General features: G+C 43.5%; 2 protein-coding genes across 4 annotated transcripts in view; one reads left to right on the plus strand and one right to left on the minus strand.

The window, feature by feature from the left end:
- Nucleotides 1-133: 133 nt before the first annotated feature.
- Nucleotides 134-14,692, minus strand: cdc40 (cell division cycle 40 homolog; the record flags this gene model as incomplete). Its single annotated transcript, XM_079291242.1, has 15 exons — nt 134-778; nt 1,217-1,361; nt 3,104-3,180; nt 6,882-7,015; nt 7,980-8,095; nt 9,147-9,248; nt 10,997-11,042; nt 11,325-11,399; nt 12,311-12,450; nt 12,728-12,824; nt 13,116-13,255; nt 13,378-13,464; nt 13,582-13,711; nt 14,017-14,103; nt 14,501-14,692. 15 exons carry the CDS (start codon nt 14,690-14,692, stop codon nt 601-603), a joined length of 1,746 nt encoding a protein of 581 aa, XP_079147368.1. The 3' UTR covers nt 134-600.
- Nucleotides 14,693-15,322: 630 nt separating this feature from the next.
- Nucleotides 15,323-16,068, plus strand: part of wasf1 (WASP family member 1) — a 46,842-nt gene continuing 46,096 nt past the window's right edge. For all 3 annotated transcript variants that reach the window (XM_079291436.1, XM_079291438.1, XM_079291437.1), the window contains exon 1: nt 15,323-15,680. The gene's annotated coding sequence lies outside the window, so the exon portion shown is untranslated. The remainder of the gene's footprint in view (nt 15,681-16,068) is intronic.

Raw genomic sequence — 16,068 nt, forward strand, 5'->3', positions numbered from 1 at the left:
ACTATCTCCGCTGCACCAGGACTTCACAAACAAACTTCTCTGAAAACAGCACTGGGCTGACAGTGAAATAATCCGCACCTTTAATGTAAGAATTGCCAAATATCTTTGATACACAGTTCGATAAATAAAGGAACAAAAGAAATAGGATTTGTGTTGAATATGGGTGAAGAAAGACTTTCTTTGAGGAACCAATGCTTCATTTTCTTGAGAAGTCAAATTTACAGAATGTTTATTTCCACAATGGGACGGGCACACAATTGGAAATTAAGAATCGTTACCAAGGATTACAGAGATATACTACACAGAACATTGACAATAACAAAAAATATTTGTAAAAAATGTCAAGGTTCCCCTCTAATATGCCTTTCGCAGTAGAAACTATTTTAAAAAGTACACGCGTGTGGTCATCTTTGTACAGATAATACATATTTTTACTCTCACGGCGGGATACAAAAAATACGTTGCAGCAATAGGACTGGATACCAGTCCTGTGGCTTTCACAAACTCCACGGGACAACGAGTCCCTTTCCGTCTCTCTATAGTGAACCAGTTCGGTACAGAACCCCCCTTCCCCAAACAGACACACATAGCAGGACAGATCTAGTCCCACAGTTTAATTTGTCCATCCCAGCCGCAGGTGATAACCTTAGAGGTTTCATGCGGATGCCAAAGTGCGCTAATGCACACCTTGTCGTGAGCCTTGATCCTCTGGTAAAGCTTGGTCGTCTTCCAATCCCAAATGTTCAGCTTTCCATCCGCATCTCCTGACACCACATAGCTGGAAGAGGGAAAGACAAAAAAGGACGGCAAGATTAGCGCTTTGATAAACGTAACTTCCGTCTCACCGTACTCACAAATGTGGGTGAGAAGAGGGTAGAAACAGGTTTTAATGGGTGTTTTGGCTAAAATTAAGTTCCTGGACTGTCCCGGTTAGCTCTCCTTGTGGAACGCATACATTAGATAATCTGATTTTCCACAGCTCTTCATCAACCTGAGGCAGTTTAGAGGATAGCGGGTATCTGTACAATGCTATCTCACTTTCCACTCAGTAAGACAGTTCGAACCCTCTCCTCAAAGAAACTGATGAATCACCACTTGTAGCATATTTTCCTTCATCGGTTAAAAACGAATCAACTATTCTTAACTATTGAATCGGCTGCGAGAATCTCAGCTGCCTGCTAATCCCCTTCATCAGAAAACTGCGGTAAAGGCTTACCTCATGTCTGGGGAGAAGTCCACTTGGCAGGCATAGCCAGCCACCATGTGGCCTTTGAAGACTTTCTTCTTGTTCAGTCTGAAGCGGTTTTGGGCTCCGAAGATCAGAATCTGGTTGTCCATAGACTGGCACGCTAGCCATTTACCTGGGGTAAGAAACAAGCAAACAGCATGTAGCCAACAGCTAATCTCAAGTGGTCACTGTATAACATGCTCACAAAATAACCATAAAAAAATCAATTTCAATGTAAGTATTGGGAGGTGCAGTACAAAAGTTCAAGGCCCAAATGAAGTAGGACAGCGGTAATAAATTCAAGGCTGTCACAACAAGTTTAAAGTGCCTATTAGCGTGCTAGTTTGTCTCATTAGCCTGATTCTGTACAACAAGCAGCCACTGTGGAGTCATGATGCTGCCTGCTACTGCTGTTCCTACGCGCTAAACCTGGCAGCTGATCCAGTGCAACATCCAGGAGAGTCAAATGTCTTCCAATGTCTTAGAAATATGCCGCGGAAATCAAACTAAAATGTGTAAATTTGAGTTTGAGGGGATGACACTCTGAGAACTCATAATTCTGCCATCATTAAAATGGAAGGATTGAAAATTAGAAGAGGCTTTTCATCAGTGACTGCTTATCTGAGATCTACTTTTCGAGAGCATTTCAGCTCCCGACACCGCGACAGTGATAACCGGCAGTGCTTCAGTGTCAGAGCATTACACGACTCACTGCACTTCCTGAAAGGAAACATGATGGGAGTTATTAATGTGGCAAGAGAACGAGATCTAGTGTTGGCGTGTGAGTCCTCTTCTGACATCCTCCCCTCACAAAACGAATTAAAAAGACACTTGTCCACAAATGCAACACACGCAGAAGAACGAAAACAACTTGGCCAATTTCAGCAGCTCTGTCTCTTTTCGTTAAGATGGCAAGAAACAGGGGAGAGGAGGAAAGAGGCTGTGGATGCTGAGCCAGGGAATGGCCTTGAATGGCCTCCCACTGAGAACGCATTCATTATTCACACGCTCAAGAGAAACACACCGTGTTAGCACAAATAGGAACGCTGCCCAACGCGAGGAGGAGACCGGGGAGAGTGTACGGGTGAGGATGAAAGGGAGGAATCAAAGTCGGTGGAGAGGGAAAGAACAGACGACGACGCGAGAGCTTGACAGTAGCTGAAGCTGATGGAGCGCAACGGGGAATTCCTGATTCAAACGGAGGAATTAACTCTGGTCGTATCTAAGGCGTGTGCTGCTACACACAACGTGGCTACTGTGCCAGCAAGTGGCATCTTTACATCTTGCGAGAAAGTAAATAGGCGTATTATTGGATATGTCAAACTATTCGTATGGTTTATATTTATTATTTGCCGTTCTCCTATATTTTTCTCTACAATGTCTCAACATGTTTGGATATTTTGGACATCTTTTCAGCTCGAGTCCGAACATTAACGCCAACAGAGAAGTATCACTGAAATAAGGGCGAGTAGCTGTTTGTGTTTTACGCAATGCAGCTCCTCTCATCCCTCTGTGACATGAACCTGCTGGCTGCTATGCGCTCTCCGGTTCACTCCCTCACAATACTGTGCATTAAGGGCCCCGTATAGTGCTTCAACAGGGCTTAATGGGCCGTCTGTGACAGCCGGCTTACCCAGAGCAAACAAAAGGATTGGAGATGGATCGGGCCTATATCAGGATTGGGCCTGATCCTGATGCTGGACATCCCCACACATAAGTTTACTTGGATGACACAGAGCCTGCCTTGTTTGAGCAACGACCACCATTGGAAGGTATGGAACAGAATCAACTTCAATCTGGCAGCATGTGTTTATGCTGCCCAAAGGACGGTGTCCTGTGTCTCTGGGAGTGTTTCGCCGCGATGCGACTACTCACCGTTGGGAGAGAGTGTCACAGCTGGCATGGAGTGCATACTGGGCTCGGCGATGTACTTGAAGTCCACAGGGATGTCCCTGAAAGAGAGCAAAAAGCACCGTGAGAACACTTGAAGATGGGTCAACCTGTGCAGCCTCAAAGCAAGAACAACTCAAAAGAAAAACATTCACCGAGCTGTAGTTTGTTCATTATTGCCGATGCTTATGCTGTCTCACAAATGCTTGTTACTGAAGAGAAGACAGCTGTGGTGAAAAATGAGGCCAGATCACCATTACAGCTCTCCTCTGAACCTTTGAATGCCGCACCGCCGACTGAACCGCCATCCAATTATTTATTAATCCCCCCAAACCCTCCTTATGCTCCGCTATGTCTGCTTTTGGAGAGATAGGAACCCTACAGGCTTGTTGATCTTAAGTGGTCTGCAGAAGATCATTCAAATCCAGTGTGCCAGGACGACAATTTCCTGTTCTCCTCTATGTACGTGACCGACCTGTGACACTCACAAACTAAAGTAAATGAGTGTGACGAACATGTATTTCTGCCTTCAAACTGTGTGCGTCTGCATGAAGTGCTTTGTTCTCATTGTGCCCTCTGCTTAAACGAAAAGCCACGTCTCCGTCTGAGATGAGAAGCAGCTGGAGCAAAGAGATCGCACCGCGTTCGCACACAAGACCAAAGATGGGCTTCGAAGAGCTAAAGACAGGAGATTAATGAGAAAGGCAAACCCTTGTACGCATAAACAAATTCATGCACACGCGTACAATCTGACATTAAAGTGGAGCTCGGGTTTGTCAGAGCAAACGCCAAGCTAAACTCGGAGAAGATAACGACGCCCTCAGATCTCTTCTTCTCTGAGCTCCAGAAATAAGCAGTGTGCATGTTCCGTTGTCTGGAGAGCGAGAAAGGAAAACAGACGACAGACAATCTATACACTGGGGATGTTCATGACAAATAGATGATTTGTTGTTGTTTCGCATCGATCAAGATAAGAGACGATGGCAAGAACAAGCAGCGTTCTTTGTGTATTGTATTTGTGAACTGTAGTTTCTCAGGCACGATATCTGCAGTGAGGTTGAGTTCAGCCTGCAGAAAAAGAAACATCAAGACAGAAACAAGAAGAGAGGGAAATGAAACAAGACCATCTTTGTTTGTGGTTTGGAACGAATATGAAAAGAGGATTTTACAAAACATAATCACTATTGACAAAAGAGTAAATTAACTTTTTGCTTTGAAGGGATTGCCAAACGTCTGCCTTGGCAGAGTCTTTACTAATGGCCAAATATTTACAGAATGTTATGTTTGGGTTGGCAGAGGGGGGGGGGGGGTCTTTTTAAAAAGGTCAGGAGCATGGCGAAAGTCAAGCTGAAGGGAAGTTGAGTACTTGCGTAACCCTCTCTGCTCCCCGGTGATGAACCTCTGCTACAGATGAAGTACTCTCTCCAGAAAACTCCAGTACGTGTGTTGAAATCAGGATGGAATTATGAATACAGAGAAGGCGTTTGCACAGCGATGTGTCTGACTTTGCTGCCTCAACAATCTTAATCCTAAAATCCGACATTCCCTCACCGTGCCCGTCTCTGCTTCACTCCGGGAGGTATGAGACTCTCACATGAGGGGCTGGCTAACGCTGAGAGCCAGGTGGTATCCGTGGGAGGAAGGGGGACAGTAAAGCCACTCTTTGGCCAAGCGTACCACTTGCCCGTTTGCTCCACTAAAAAAAGCTCATGGGAAGAAGGAAAAAAATTACACAAATGGTCGTCCTCGAATTAAAAGCACCCCCTTCCAAATTCCAAAGGAAGCTTCCTTTTTCAGCTGGTCTTCAAATGTTCATCTTTGAGCAATAAATATCAGAGTTGGTTTATCACCGCAGGACCCCCGGCTGATCGGCAAGTCGCTCTCGAGCCCCTTCTCCACACACGTGTGCTGACTTGGCTTTGCTCGCTTTGATTCGGTGCTTCTGAGCAAAGATTTCATTTCCTATATTCTTCACAATAAAAGTCTCCCCATTGTTATTGCTGCACGAACTCCTCCTCCCTACAGTATTAGTTGACTTGTTTTACTTGAAGAATTACTAACAGAGCTCCACTAATGAGGTGATAAACATTTTTATTCTTCACAATAAAAGTCCCCCATTATTTTGTTGCCAAAAGCTTGTGTTATGAAGCAGCTAAATCAGGAAATATTGGGTCGCAGGGACGCTGGAGAGAAACTAAACAGTGATGAAAGCACACATGTCTTTCTCTCTGGTATGGAGTGGTCTCGTGTGACGTCACAGTTTAGCTGTCGGCCATGTTGGAGTACACACAAAGCCACTGGCATGCACGGCTGAGTCGCATAACCTATCGGTGGTGAACTTTTGTGCTGTCTTTGGTTGTGGCAGCAGAGCTGATAGAGACAAGAAATCATTCTTTCGTTTGCCAGCGGTCATTACACATCAAGGAAATGACACGAAGGAGCTATCCAAGCGACGTCGCGAGAAATGGCTGTCACGCATCTCTCGAGATATAAAGGAATGGAATTTGGCGTACACTAGAGTATGTGCGGATCACTTTATAAGTGGTACGTGATTTTATATACAAATTCGTTTGTGAACAGTATTTAATAAAGGAAATATAAATTAAACTTGGACATGAGAAGGTTACCGAAGCTTCATCGGCCCGTGACAGCAGTCGGTACCAGAGACGTGTGGAGCGTGTACAACAGGCGAAACACATAGATGCAGCCTCAGCATTGCTTGATACGAGTTTAACGTCAGATCATATATATATATATATATATATATATGTATATATATATATATATATATATATATATATATGTGTGGGGGGGGGGGGGGGGGGGAATGAAGTTAGGAGTTAGTTGAAAGTGAATTCCTACACACACGCACACAATGACGTGCACGTACAATGTAAACAAACACACGTGTCTGTTTGCGCTGAGTAAACATTGAATATTGCTAAATATCGGACCAGATCTGTATATATTTACTCTTCCAATGACGAGATGAGAATTGTCGACGACCGTTGCTTTGACGTCTCGGACCCGTCCACTGACAAACTGATTATAAGCGTCGAGCCCTTTGTAGCACGCCAACTCGTCTTCTGTGTAAGGACTGGGGGTGTTCACGAGATACGTGTAGATGTTGGCGTAGTTTACCGATGGAAGATAAGTAGGATCGGCACTGAAACCATCTGCACTCATCGTATAGGGATCCAAGTTACCAATAACCTTCAATTTGGCCAGGTAGCGAACCTTTGATGCACTATCCAGTGATTCAAAGTATGGTATTTTCGCCGCACTTCCTTGTTTACGCGCCGCCATGTAGGATCTGTATGTACTCCAACATGGCCGACCGACCTCGTAACTAAGGAGATCGTGACGTCGGTGAGACCACTCCATTCCGTCATGAGTTGAATCTCGCACGACCGGTAATGAGAGCGTAAGGTAGCACAGCACAGTTTGACTCTTCATATGGAAAAGCCCTGTTGGTGGTCTCTCGTTTGGGCAAAAACTGCAGGAGGACATTTAATGACAATATCGAAAAACAAGTAAGGAAAAACAAGTAAGGAAGGAAACTCCCAGAGCAACAGATGCATGTGAAGGCCATGACTCATCGCAGATTAGCAGCACAGCTGGGAGAGCTTTGTCCAAGATAGGGTCGTCTGGTGATCTACTGCTCTTATGAACGACTGATGAAAGGAGCAGTGGGTTCTCAGAAGGCAGCCTGCAATCGACTCAAAACACTGCATTACCATTTCAGCCTTCAGTCTGTACTTACCACTCCCAAACTCGAAGACTCTTGTCGTCAGACGTGCTCACGAAGCGGCGGTTCTCATCAACAAAAGTGATGGTGTTGACGGCTCCCAGGTGACGGTCGTACTCCTGAACCACCTCCCCTGTCCTGACGTCCCACTGACAGAGAGACACAAGAGGCAGAGAGGAGGTAAACACATGTATCTACGACAAGTCAAAGCAAAATACAGTGAATTATTAAAATCCCATCAAACTGGTTCGACTGCACATTTCCATACTCTTGTGGCGTGCTGATTCCCAACACAAACAACTTTTCTTACCGCAGTGAAACAGTCATTTGGCGGGTTTGTGGAGAGTCACTGAAGAGCGGTTTTAAAAAATGAATTGCTTAACTGCAGTCGAGTAATGACACTGATTAGCTATCAAACAGAGGACTTGATTATGCACATAATAATAAAATGTAAAGGACGGAAAAGCACGTAGAAAAGGCCCCCAGGCGCCAAATGAATAGGACGCATTTCTGCCCAAACACATTTTGCATCCAATTCAATTTATGCCTTTTTTGGGGGGTTAATTTAGCTTTCGGCTGCACACAGGAGCAGCCATCTGTTCTCAAAGCCCTGAAGGGAGCTGCATGATTTAATACTAACCCGCAATATTGTGCCAGACATTGTGATAGTGACTACTGTTCATCTGAACAATGAGCAGACAAACAGCAACAGCTTGAAATATATTCAACTAAATGACGACTCCAAGAGCACAAAGGTAGTTTGTCCCAAACTTTCATCTGTAGAAGTTCAGGGTTACTTGTCACTTGTTTACCTGATTGTGTAATATCGTAGTTACGGATTTCCTACTTTTAGGAGATTGTTCCCTTTGCCGCTCTTCCACATTGCTACCCGTGATTAATGACTTGCTCTAGTCCCGTCAGCAACTGAACCTCGAGCACACAAACACGCACACCAGAGCCGGAGGATGAGACGCGAGTGAGTGTCTTTCATGCTCCCGTGGGCACAGGGGGGATGCACAGAAAATGTGTGCATCTGCTCAAGGGGGAAATACACTTGAAGCGACGGCGTGAGCAGAATTGATAAACTGGCAATGCGGCACATGACAACTTTACCTGAACTATCTTCTTATCCGACATGCCGGCCACGAAAAGGCTCTGTTTCTCCTCGTCGGGGTTGAACTTGACGCAGTACGGCACCTTCCTGTTGGTGAAGCGGGAGATACACTGGCCTGTGGAGGGAGGAAACATGAAAGTCAGAGCTCCATAATAATCCACAGTGGCTTCTCAAGGGAGGTACACACAAGTTGTCTAAGGTTTAGGGACACTTCGCATGCACTGTCCCTGCAGGCAGCGACAGCTCAGCCGTAACACCGGAATTTCAATGTTTTCAATGACTGCAGCACCAAGAGGCCCCTTAGATAAGAACAGAGGCGTTTCACTGAATTACATCCAGTGTTGAACTGCAACAACTGGGACAAATCTAGTGGAATACTAATAATTACCCGCTACACATCCCTGCTATGTACAGCTGTTGACATGTATACTAAAAAAACCACAACATCTGGTGGGAATTGTAATGGTGCAGTAAGTATTTGGATGACGTGGCTCCAAAGGGCATCCTGTGAACAACAAGTTGGGGATTTAACTCTTTTCTGCCCTCTGCTGGATTGGCACTCTTCCGTTGAGCGGGGTGGAAACTGAGACGAGCCATTGGGAAAGACAACAGGGAACCATGTGACACCAGTGAGATCAGGGACCCGACATTTTGCCAACAGTTCACAAAGACGCAGAGAGTAGATCATTCGCTATTTGGTTACACAGAGACATTATTTTATAGTTATGACAGATTACAAACTAATTCAATGACGTGTTGAACTGTGCAGCCTCTCTCAAACGAGGCAGGGCTACATTGAAAGTAGCATTCATTGAACACAATTCCTGTACTGAAATCAAAAATGCAACACACACGGTGATGAAGCGTGTCCCTGATACAACAGTGTCACTATGACAGCCCTACAAGATAGGATTGTGTCAGAGCTGCTGATTACATTTCTGTTATTCAGAATTATCGGATGGCGTTCAAGGTTATGTATGACTGCACTGCAGCGTGTTATTATGAACCCCCATACACACTATCCGCAGTGTCGCCAAGACTCTAAATTAGACAGTGTATAGGTGAGTACATCTCCCATGGTCCAGTAATTGTGAAGAATCAACAACAAGAAGCGATGCGAGTGATTATAGAAACGAGTGTGTGGACTTCAGCGAGGTGGAGCCTACCTGTTTCAGTGTCCCACAGTTTGAGGTAGCGGTCATAGGCAGCGCTGAGGAACTGGGTCCCACTGTTGTTGTAGCAGATGTCTCGCACTGCTTTGCTGTGACCTAACGGAGTACATTTACACATATTACAAAGCAAATAAATCAACATGCCTTAGACTAATTCAATACGTTCCTCACGATTGCTACCCGCTGCCTTCCTTTGAACGGCAATTTATTTGAGGAGTGTGAAACCTGGTTACGGGGAATATGGGATGTTGAGGAAGAAAGATGACGTGAGCTGTGGGAGACGAAGGGAATGGAATCTCAAAATGGGCTTGGAGAGGAAAGAAAGAGAAAAATGACATGTTCCATCTGTCTTTTTAACCGTTCTCCACCTTCTCCGCGTTCGATTCAGAATCCCAATCGATGAAACCCCTTTGGCTTTTCTCACGCAGTGCAGGTGATGCGAGGTCCCCGTGGGCTCAGCGCACCGATGGCTTCCTTGTTAAAACTGTCTTTTTATCAGGGCTACATTGTCTCCACAGCGATAACAGAGCCGACTGAGACTAAGTGCTCGCCTGCTCGCACCTCGCTCGCTGGCAGACCAAGCGGCAGTAGCGCTGCTGCAGAGAGCCTTTCTGGTGTACGTCTGTGTGTACTGGAAAACACAGATACACAAAGTACTGAATGCGGGGCACAGGTGTCGCTCAAATATGCAGTTTCTCCCATGCACACGTAATGATATGCGTGCTTATCATGCACATCACCCAAGCTAATGCTGGCTGCTTAGCGGCTCTTTCTTACTCATGTTCTGACTTGCTACCTATTACAGTGTATGGTCGTATTTAGGGCTGCAATTAACGATTATATTCTTTGTCAATTCATCTTTCGATTGTTTTCTCAATTAAACAATACGTTCTTTGGTTTATAAAATGTCATATTTCTGACAAATGACGTTCCAAAAGCCCGAGGTGACGTCCTCAAACCGCCCACAACTCAAAGACATGCAGTTTACAGTCATGAAGGAGCAAAGAAATCAGAAAATATTCACATTTACGAAGCTGGAATCAGATATATATATATATATATATATATATATATATTTCTTTAAAAATGACTCAGACAAATTAATCAATTATCCAAATAGTTGGCGATTAATTGCAGCTCTATTCGTTTTGTAAGTCATCCATCCAAATACATACTCAGATAAAGAAATAAAATAAAATTCAACACCTCAGAGAATAAAGGAAACAAAACGATGTATTCTACTGTTGTGGAACAAAAAGGAAGAAGCCAGACAGCAGATAATGGAACTAAGTGCACAGCAACAAAGTGAAATTCTAATATACTCTCCAAAACAAAGCCATATACTTATAAACCTCCTCTAATGAAAAAAATTATCATCATCATCTGAATGTCTGCTGCTGCTCCAACTCATCAACCCCACAGCCAGTCGCTCTCTGTTTATTCCAGCCTCCACTGTCCTCTCTCTTCCTGTATGCCAGCTCCTCGCCGTGTCTTGTGCCCTTCCCTGGCCCCTCGTTCCCGTCGGCCCCCGGGCGGCTGAATTATGCATATTCTGTGAAGGAGCTGACAAGCAGAACCACGGCTGCAAACAATCTCTATTCAGACAATGTGCTGTCTCTATTCTTAAAAAAATGGAAAATAAAAAAAAGCCTTTACTTTCTGCCAACGGTCAGCAGACGAGTCATGAGTGTTGCTGAGCTTACAGGCCGTCACTGCTGCGGATTTCACAAACGGCTGCATGCATTTCGGACCGTCAGCATGTTTGCTGATGATCCATTGTTGTTTATATCATTTCATACAATTAATTATTAACATTTATCATGTCAAAATGTAATATCACTTACCAATAAATGTCCGTATACACCTCCTCTCACCGTACACTTCCCACAGCTGTGGAGAGGAAGAGATCAAACTACGAGTGAAGACTGATTTGCAAAGTCCCAAATGTGAGATTAAGACAGCAGAAAAGAATGCATCAGGTTGGTTAGAGGTTAGCTTTGACTCTTCTCAACAGCAGCGCTGTACAATAAAACATTCAAACTCACAGCCGACAATGTTACCAGCCAATCATAAAACATATACAACTGCAGCTCTGAAGAACACACAAGTGGGTGTAAATTCATTCATTAGCTTCGGTGTTGTTTTTCATGGCACCAAGCTGTGAGTACTTACCTTGATCTTACAGTCCATGGAGGAGGAGAGCAGCAGATGACCAGAGCTAGGAAATAGTCTGATGGCACTGACCCCCTGGAAAACATAGAGACATGAGAAGTTGATATGTAATCATGGTTATGCTAACCATCAGTACAGGTCCAAGCACCCATGCTGTTCTGCACTACCTTTTTGGGTAGCCTTGTGAGGCACAATCTGTAAGCTCTTACTACAAGAGCAAACAGCATGTTTTACGGTGCAGAGTGGACAGATTGTGTGTTAACAAGCATTTCATTAATATAAAAACATCTGTGAGGAGAATCCAAATCATGGGAGTTCACATTTGACTGTACTGTATGTTATAATACCACAGATCTGCATATTTTGATATCTAACAATCCATGTGTGTCTGCTTGGTCCATAAATCACATAGCCCCATGGCCATGATTGATATTATGTTTATTACAATAATGTAAATGCATTTTTGTATCGGTGAGACACTGATTATTTTTACTCCAACTGTTAAGGAAAAGGCATCTGCATGTTTACCATATAAAGTACTTAATTTAAACATTGCCATGCTATTGATATTAAATCAGCTGATTCATAATAACCAGGGCAGATAAGTGTGTGTGTAGACCATGCTGCCTCTGTAATAGTTATAGAAAGTATGATGACTTTGAAGTTACCAAACTGTTTCCAAAAATGTCATCAAACTTTGGGGACTACGAATGGGCCATCCTCCGTCTATTATCTCCACATCAGCACTTCCACGTGCTTATTATCTTCTCAAACCTCTTTGTATTTCAAATGAGAGTGTGAAGGCTGTAACTTCCTGCACAAAGCGGATAGGAGCCAATTTAAAACTTGAGTGATTTCTCTGATACTGACCATCAGCAAAGCTTGCATGGATGATACTTACAGCAGCAAGATGTATTACCTGGTACATAAAGGGGCAATTCATGTGCACACAGAAATGCAAATAATCCATGTTGCTTCCCACTGACCTTGGTGTGTCCAGTCCAGACATGAATCTGTTTCTTGGGCAGGTAACACTTGTCTGGAGCGTCCACAGAACGCAGGTTGATACCCACATCCTGTGGGACGTGGAGGTAGGACCTGCCCTGGTAATCGTACATGTCTTTAACTGCAGGGAGAACAAAAAGACACAGCATATTATGAAAATCCATCCTGTAGCATCTGGGCGAACTTCATCTGCTGAGGAAGATTGTGTGATATGATCAAACTTGACTGAACTTTCAATCTCAATTCTTAAGCCAACTGGGTCTTTCAAGAATGACGTCCAATTAAAAAAGAAATACTGTGTATATGTTTGTGAACCTTTTATGCAAAATACAAACTTCAGTGAATAATTTCAATGAGTGTGATTCACATGTCAAAAAAAAAAAAGAGGTCCACAGTACCATGGAGGATGGTTTTCTCCTCTGCAGGAGCCTCTTCCTCGTTCCTTCCCTTCTTCTGCCGTTTGGCTGTGATCTCATCCAGCTCTTTCTGCTGTTCCTGTAAAACAAAATTAAGCACAATACAATATTTACCAAAATACACATTAGTGCAGAGGACAGACTGAGCCAACTGTAATCGGGTGTAAAGGGGATTACTCTGGGCTGCTCTTTAGCTTTCTCTGAGAGCAGAGGTTTGACCTCAACATTTGTTTTTTTACAAAGGAGCATTTTGGTGATTTAAATGAGCCAAAAAACTAAAAAAACATTAACCCTAGCCTAAACCTGGTAGTAGTGACAATTAGTAGTGAGAATTTCACATACGTATTTGATATAATGAACACCGTATTACCTCTGATGGTTTGGCCCCATCTTTCTCGTCTATATATTTCGCCCATGGTCCAAGGAAGTTGTCAATCTCTCCTGCCTCTCCACCTTTGATCTTTTTCCTTTTCTCTGCCTTCTTCTGTCCGCTCTCAAACACGGTTAGCCCTGAACGAAGACAGTAGACATTATACTTCAACATCTCCCTTAATAAACAATACTTCATGTTGAGTAGAAGACTAAATAAATGTGTGACAAACACACAGAATTCAGGTGTGATGAAGGATTACCTTTATTTTTCTCAGCCTCATCCACTGCGCCAATGTAGCCAGTGTTGGATACCTGGTGTGTGTCAACAGATGGATCTAAAGCGTAACCTATCGGCAGAGTGGAGAGAGTTGTAAAACTTTCAAATTCAGGGTAAAAAGGAGGAGGAATAGGAATACATTGACCGTATAATTCAAATCCACCACACAGGTCACAGGTGAGCTCACCATAAGTGGAGAAGGTCCTCCTTTGCTGTTCAAACATGAAGTCATTGAGGTGAGCAGGTTCTGCGTAGCCAGATAACATGTTTCGGGGGGCAGACATCTGTTTGCTTTTAAATGGGTTCACTGGCCCAAACTAAGAGGAAGAAACAAAAAATCATTAATAACACTATAATTAAACATTGAATCTGGATACAGTCATTATCCTTTGAGAGGCACGTGGCCAGCTGGTCCCGTCCTTTTCAGATGAACTAACAGCACACTTGTGAATGCTGGTCAGAAGTCAGAGAACCATGCTGACAGCGAGCGTGTATGTTGTGTGTGTGTGTGTGTACATATATGTGTGTGTATATATATATATATATATATATATATATATATATATATATATATATATATATGACCCAGCTCTAGATATCACTCAATAATTCGAAAACTTACCTCTGGTGCAAACAGGGTTTCAAACGTCGGGTTATAAGTGACTTCTTTCAATGAAGGGTCCAGGTGTGTGCCAGTCTCAACAGCCTCCTAAAGTTGGGATGTACAAATCACTGACAAGCAATACAATACCAAAGTGTTGTTGGGTGTATCAAGTGTCAGATATAAAAAACATCAAACTTTGACCACATTAATATCTAAATCATTTGCTCACTAGTTGTTTTTCTTTGACATAACGTTAAAATGTTAGATATTAGAACATCCTCCTACTCGACACTCAGTTTCCCGCTAACCGCTCCTAATTGTGTTCGATACCGTTACAAATAGTTAACTCTACACACTAAATAATTACTTATTTTGTATTTCACGTTATCAATTGAAACCGCACGTGTCCTCAATATGTCCAAGCACAGTGCGATTAATATGATCTAACGTTAACTTGAACAATGTAACATGAAGCTAACGCTAGTTAGCCTGGTTAGCTCACCTTAACGGCGACCTCAGGAGCAGAATTGAGCGCAGCCACAGACATCGTGGGTACAGAACCTAGAGGTTTAAGGTGAACCGTGGCGTCCGGGTTCGTTGGGTCCACTTTCTCAACACCAGTTGCAGATGTTGACTCATTTTCTGAATCCGAGTCGCTACCGTACGAAACGAGGGAAGATGCGGTGGCAGCCATCTTGGATGTTGTGAATTCGCCGGAAGCAGGAGGGCTGTACTTCCGGTGTAACGAAAAACATTCCTCACCCAGGGCGTGATATTAAATTACAGTGAAATATACAGTATGGAGAGTAACGTTACATAAAAAACTGAATTTGATATACAATTAGACTGTAATGCTGTTGCTGTAACGTTACTCGGAATGAGCCATTATGGCAGACAATATTAGAGCTGACACGCTTGTCAATATGTGTGTGTGTGTGTGTGTGTGTGTGTGTGTGTGTGTGTGTGTTTATAATAATTGAATATCCGAGCAGCACATACTCGTATACCTATGGTGGTCAGTATTGTCCTTGACATTTGTTAAGCATTTTGTAATGTAGTCTATATGATCATCAAATCATTGGGCAGGATATCGATAAATTGTGTAATTATATGATAGTTTTGTGTACAGTGAGGGTTGGAATAATCAAATCAATCAAATCCATCAAATGGATTAGACATCACAAAATGACGGTCTGAGATAACTAGCCATTACAGCGAGCGTGCACGTTATCCGCGAGCCTCCCACGAGCACAACAGCAGTTGCATGGAACTCTCTCTCGCGCCCCCAACAATAGAGTGGTAAGTACCATCATCGCTGGTTATAACGGGGACATTTTCCTTGCGAATAAACGTCCTTTCACACTCGTTACTTCGGAGAGAACATCTTTGTCGCGTATGAGCAACATTAACGGATCCTATTCAGTGACGAAACCTGTCGTTGGCTTGACTGGACCAGTTTTGATGCCAATTTCCACCAATATCTATCCTGAGATTCACCTTTGGAAAAAAAGTGCCTGGGTTCTTCTCTGCCGCCGCCTCTTCCACCAGGAGTACATTTAATACCAGAGACAGTACAATCATGGATCCGAGCCGGGGATTTAAATTCTTGGACACAGTGGCACGCTCTGCTGCTCACTGAGGATGGGAAGAATATAAAAAGGGAATTTTAAGAAACATATCAGGTAATTATTTGACCACTGTGTGCAGAAGTCGCATGCTTTTAACTTGAAAATGTGACTTTTAGTCACGTTACGTTGACGTTATTGCGTCTCAACCAGCTGCCTTTTAAAAACAGAGTCACCGTGTTGTAAGATTACACTTAAACCGGAGCTGCTTGACTAATAACGGTGTTGGTAATTCAACACTGCCTGGCCATCTCTGACTATACCACGATAACCCAGTACACACACACACACACACACACACACACACACACACACACACACACACACAGGTGACACAAATGTGGCATTGTTGACAACGTTAGGACTCCAAAGTGGTCCAAACCCTTAAAAGTGAAGTCTGTCGAGCGATGAATAAATAAACGACATTTGTAACGGGACCGCTTGA

This window comes from Melanostigma gelatinosum, assembly GCF_949748355.1.
Source record: "Melanostigma gelatinosum genome assembly, chromosome: 19".
Taxonomy (NCBI): Eukaryota; Metazoa; Chordata; class Actinopteri; order Perciformes; family Zoarcidae; genus Melanostigma; species Melanostigma gelatinosum.